The 6,283-nt window shown below is 40.5% G+C and overlaps 1 protein-coding gene across 1 annotated transcript; it reads left to right on the top strand.

Moving 5' to 3' along the window:
- Positions 1-568: 568 nt before the first annotated feature.
- LOC148029419 (uncharacterized) lies at positions 569-6,006 on the top strand. Its single transcript, XM_087688560.1, has 5 exons — positions 569-688; positions 1,857-2,115; positions 2,233-2,291; positions 2,412-2,827; positions 5,895-6,006. Exons 1-5 carry the CDS (start codon positions 569-571, stop codon positions 6,004-6,006), a joined length of 966 nt encoding a protein of 321 aa, XP_087544686.1.
- Positions 6,007-6,283: the final 277 nt, after the last annotated feature.

Here is a 6,283-nt window from a genome sequence, read left to right as displayed (position 1 = left end):
TTAACCAACTAACTTTTATTGTGTGGAAATATTACAGAAGTCTTTGTGTGATGTGTGAAAGGTGTTCGGCTAAGTTGTGGAGATGCGAGACTCGGGTGCAAGGGTCGATTTTGTTTGGAAGGCACCGTTGTCGAAATGAAAAAGTAATGTTACCACCATTGCAACATCCACCACAGCCATTGCATGATTTGTTGCATGGTATGCACCCTCAGAGTAGGATATTTAAAAACAATATACGAATAGTGCTCTTGCATTTGTATCACTCAGAGCTAATGTTGACGAGCTACCTGTTATCGGGAATGGTTACACCTTTAGATTACATGGCTCTATTTATCACCGTATAGGTACTTTGCTTCTTGATGTGCAGTGTCAAGAAAGGCCAAGATTTGTACAACTCTATGTTTATGATGCCGAGCATGAGTTGCTTAATAGGCTGGGGGTTATGCATGATTTATTACCAAATTTGCTAGGGGAGCTTCAATGTATGATGCATCGACACAACATATATGCACAAGCTTTTAGGTCAGTGGATTTGCAATTGCAAAATAATCCCGTGCAAGAACTAAGAATGAGTATTTTTGGTGTTCAAAGAACCAGTAAACAATACTCTGCTCCTGCAGCAACTGAGGTTATAGCTATCATGCCAGGGGAGGGTGACGAGGGCACTCTTGATCGTCGGGATATTCATGTTTACACTCGGGGTGGTCGATGTGTTGCTATTTCAAACTTGCATAGAGCATATATGCCAATGCTATATGTCCTCCTTTTTCCTATGGGAGATGATGGTTGGCATGTAAAGGTTCCCTATAGTAATGTTAGTGTTTCTACTAACATATATGAATTGTCCAATAAAAATTATGTTACCCAGATGCAATTTTATGCATTCCGTCTTCAAGTGCGCGAAGATACTGAGGTGTGCATATTGCGTGCTGGTCAACTATTGCAACAATTTATTGTTGATGCTTATTATAGTATAGAGCAATGTAGGTTAACTTGATGTCGCTAGAATCAATCAGTGTTGCCATGGCAAAGTGATTGGAGATAACTAATGCTTTATTGCCTGGGCAAAGTACTTATGACGGATTTGATTGCTTGAGAGTTTCATAAAAAGCATGCTGATTTAATGTATACATTGTTGCGGAAGGATATCTTTGGAAAGGTTGCAGGCTATGTTACTGTGATTGAATTCCAAAAGAGGGGACTACCACATTCTCATACTTTGCTAATTTTAGAGCCCTCTTTCAAACCTTCTGAAGCATGTCACTACAATAGACTGGTTTGTGCTGAGTTGCCCAATAGAGTTAAGTTTCCAGCCTTATTTGAGACAATTTCAAAGTGCAACATTCATGGTCCTTGCAGAGGATTGAACCCCGAGTCCCTGTATGGACAAGGATAGATGTACTAAAGATTACATGTCAAAATTAGTGGGCATGACAACGGTTGATAGTTTTGGCTATCCCATTTACCGAAGACGAGATGATGGAAACTCTGTGATCATAAATGGTAATGTTATTGATAATCAATGGATTGTTCCATATAATCCATTCTTGAGTAAGAAATACAATGCACACATAAATGTGGAGGTGTGCTCGACAATTGCGGCTGTTAGGTATTTGTATAAGTATGTGTACAAGGGGTATGATCGTACAACCGTCAAATTTTCTGTTAGGGTTGATTCAGTTCAGAACGGTGGCAATGTTCACGAGGTGGACGAGATACAAAGTTATTTGGATGCATGATATGTTTATGCCTCTGAGGCATGTTGGCAGATCTATGATTATGCATTGCACGATGAAAAGCCTGATATACAACGTTTGCAGGTACACTTACCTGGTGAGAACTATGTGGTGTTTTAGGATACAGATAGTATGCCAGATGTTGTGCGGAATGAAGACCTCCAGAAAACTACTCTTACTGAATGGTTTGTGTGCAATCGCATTCATCCAGAGGCTAGGACTATTCGCTATCAGGACTTTCCAGTGTATTGGGTGTGGAATGCAGGACATAAGATGTATACTAGAAGGAAGCGTGGGAATACGTGTGGTCGGATGTATTTTCTGGCGCCTACCTGTGGTGAGCTCTACTATTTGCGGATGCTTTTAACAGAGTATCGAGGTTGTACTTCTTTTAAAGATTTGCGTACTGTTGATAGTGAAATCTATGATACTTTTAGGGATGCTTGGATTGCAAGGGGCATGTTGGAGAGCGATGATGAATATGTTGTGTGCTCAGAAGAAGCTGCCTCTGTGCAAACTGGTGCTCAACTCCAAACTTTGTTTGTTGCAATTTTGGTCTTTTGTGAGCCAGCTCGGCTTGGCCATCTATGGGAAAGATTTTTGGTGCCAATGGTAGAGGATATCATGTATAGATTGCAGCTACATCACGTGTACGCCTCTCTTGATGTTCTGCAGCATGAGGCATCTAACATGGCTTCGTTGCATCTGCAAGACCTTTTACGTCATGTAGGACGAAGACTCTGTGATTTTGATGGGTTGCCCGAACCTCATCAACCAAACTCACAATTGCATGCTAACTCTCTTTTGCAAGAAGAATATGCATACAACATATCAAAACAACATAGGGTTTCTGAATCCATGGAGGGAATGTTGAATGAAGGACAAAGAGTTGCCTTTAGTGCAGTCATGGATGCTGTTGATGCAGATACTGTGGATGTATTCTTTTTGGATGGTCCTGGTGGGTCTAGGAAGACTTTCCTATACAAATGTTTACTTGCGAAGGTGCGCAGTGGCGGTCGTATAGTGTTGGCAATAGCATCATGTGGCATTGCTGTCTTGCTTTTGCCAGGTGGTCGTACAGCTCACTCGCGGTTTAAAATCCTAGTAGAATTAAATAATAGATCCACTTGCAATATTCATGTTCAAAGTGACATTGCTCAGTTATTGAGACAAACGAGCCTTATTTTGTGGAATGAGGCTCCTATGACCCATCGATATGCCTTGAGAGGCTCCTATGACCCATTGATATGCCTTCGAAGCGGTTGATAGAACTCTAAGAGATGTTATGAGCTGTGATATGTCATTTGGTGGAAAAGTTGTTTTGTTTGGGGGGGATTTTAGACAGGTCTTGCTGGTTGTGGTAAAGGAAACATGTGAGGATATTGTTAATGCTGCATTGTGTTACTCTGATTTGTGGCGTTACATAAGGGTGCTAATGCTATATGGCAATATGCGAGTGTCGACAATTGGTAGTGTGGTGGACAAAAGGTTTATCTGTTGGATTCAAGGAATAGGGGATGGAGTGGGTGTTACCGAAAGTTGTGATAAGTTGTGCGTTCCACCTAGCATGGTATTAAAAGGGCAATCTATCGAAACACTGATGATAGTATCTATAGTGACGAATCCAATGTGGGTGACTACACATCGTATTTTAATGAGCGGGCTATACTTGCTTGCGGAATACAGAGGTGGTTACTTTGAATGATCATGCATTGCAGCTAATGCCAAGGGAGGTCAGGCAGTATTATAGTACAGATTCAATTGTAGAGACCGACGACTCATTTTTGTACTTTGTTGAGTATTTAAATACATTGGACCTTGGAGGCGAATTTTCTCCTCATTTTTGCTGCTGAAGATAAATGCACCTATTATTCTTCTTAGAAACCTAAATCCAGAAAGGGGTATGTGTAATGGTATGCGATTGATATGCAGAGCTTTCAATAGGAAAGTGATAGATGCTCAGATAATAACAGGGGCGAATGTGGACGAACGAGTTTTTATTCCCCGGATTACTTTTGTTTCGAATGCTACACAATTGCCATTTACTATGAAGCCGAGACAGTTTCCCATCCGGTTGGCATTCGCTATGACAATCAATAAGTCACAGGGGCAGACTTTGTTCATTGTTGGGATTTATCTAAAGGCTGTATGTTGCATTTTCAAGGGTAAAATCTTCGCATGGTGTGAAAGTGCTATTGGGTAAAGAGGATGGGGATATGACCACAAACATTGTATACAAGGATGTTCTTTGAAAGGTGCAGTAATGTATATTACTTTCTTTGCGGAGATGTTATTGACGACCATGTAGGGACACTGATTTTGCATGTATGTGAATTGCTCTCTGTTGCTTTCATTGTGGAAAATCAGTTATTGATGACCATGCAGGGACGCTGGTTTTGCATATATGTGAATTGCTCTCTGTACCCTGTTTGGTTGATGTAAACTCTCTTGAAATTATATTTTTTATATTTTACTATTTATTTAACTTTTACAGATGCCTATCCTAGAGTGGCACTATTACCCAGCTTTTGACTATTAAAAGGAGCTACAGTGCACGTTACTCACTGTAGCTCTTGATGATATCATAAGAAGGACACTTGCAAGGGTCATCAAGTGTTTATATGATGATGTTAATATCGATATCAAGCTCCCAGTTTTTATTGAAGTCGTACATTATGGATACACGCAATGTTTTCGAATGTATATGCACGAGGTTGACCATAAGAAGAGATTTCAATGCTCTCATACTGATAAGATACTGAGGCATTGGTTCAAGTATGGGTTCAAAGATTTGGATTGTTTTGTGACGCTGCATCAACATTTGTCAATACCTACAGAGTGGTTCACAAATGTTCGACTAGATATTATTATTGTTGGGATGGAATGATCTTTGTTAGTTGTTTCACGTACTTATATTGTAATTTTTGTTCCAATACAGGTAGTAAAGAGAAAGGTAGAACCGTTGCATCGCCCATGCGATTACCAATGAAAACTATGAGATCGTTCCCTGCTTTGCTTTCACATATTTTACTCAAGGAGAAGGATTTTGTTAATGATTCCTAAAAGAAAAAGAAGCTTTCTTTCCATTAGGCGTCTTTGAGACATTGTCTTTTTTTTTGTTAGCATCAACCATTTCCCTATGGTGCTTGAAAACACTTGCGGGCTTGGCCTTTGTAGTTTCGTTTTCACTAGGTCTCTTATAAAAATTCTTTTCGTAGAATTTGGTCTTTGTCTCGATTATGACCCGTTTAGTATTACGTTGTTATTTCTAAATATCGTATGTGTAAGTATATGATTGCTTACATTGATGTCGCGAGAAAAGTTTATAAGTATGATACATGAAAGAGATTGTTTCTATGTTTGACATTTTGTGTTACAAATTTTTTGAACTACTTTTAGTTTTAAATTTGATGTGTGTATGTGCGAGATAAAGAGAGAGAATGCTTAGAGAGAATTAGAGAGAGAGAGAGAGAGAGAGAGAGAGAGAGAGAGAGAGAAATCATATTGAAAATAGAGGGAAAATAAAAGAAAAAAAGAGAAGAAATAGATTATTGAACGAAGTTGCCGTGCTATTGCATGCTGTTTCGCGGCAGCGCGCATGAAACGTGCACGGATCGCTAGTTGTATATATGAGGCCATATTAATTCATCTTGTCTAATTTATTACCACACGCTATTTCCCTTAGTGTTCATCCTTTAAACCGTCATTAGTGATGATATGATTTTAGGTAAGGAAAAATAACCTTTGCGATAAGTTACATGGAAATGCTTGATAACTTTCGTCGGCTTCTAATGTATTTCAATGTGAGCACGTATAATCCCAAAGAAAAAAAAAAAACATTTGTTGACATTAACAAGTATGCATGATATGCGACACATGTCTCGAAATGTCTGTGTGGCATATTCGTATTGGCATTTTGAAACTGTGAGGCTAATGCATGTGAAGCTCTGGCACACCGAACGCTGGGTCTTGTTAAGCTTGGTGGAAGACAAGCATGAGATCTGCATCACTCTAATCCGGCGGTGGAGAAAATTTGCAGAATAGAAGAGGAGACACAAATCTGCATCACTCTAATCGGGCGATGGAGAAAATTTGCAGAAAAGAAGAGGAGACACAAATTATATCAAATTAACTGTGACGTAGTTTCTCATCATACAGACGTGGTGAGTGTTACAACCTTCCTTTTAAGGGTCCATCGACGATTCTACATACAGGTAGAGTAGTGTTGGCAGCCTGCGTTTGCGATGATGATGCAGAGGATGGAGATTAAGTAGCGTGTCAGGCTTGATCGTGTATTGCGATTGTGCGAAGCTTGGCGATACACGGGAGGGCAAGGCACCAGGAATAGTGTCGGCGCGGCATAAACATGGTGATGCCTCGAGGGCGTGTCGCCTAGTTAATCGAGCTGGATGAGGATCTGCCACATGAGGATCTGGAAGACGCTATCCCGCACCATCAGCTCCTGCGGGGATTCGGAGGCTGCGCTGCTGCCACGGCTGGCTGAGGCGGTGGAGAAGCGGACGAGGCCACCAGCAGAGGAAGAAGAA

This window comes from Lygodium microphyllum, chromosome 11 (assembly GCF_053477565.2).
Source record: "Lygodium microphyllum isolate KBCC chromosome 11, Lygodium_microphyllum_v1.1.10, whole genome shotgun sequence".
Taxonomy (NCBI): Eukaryota; Viridiplantae; Streptophyta; class Polypodiopsida; order Schizaeales; family Lygodiaceae; genus Lygodium; species Lygodium microphyllum.
This window is presented reverse-complemented; position numbering and strand designations above follow the sequence as displayed.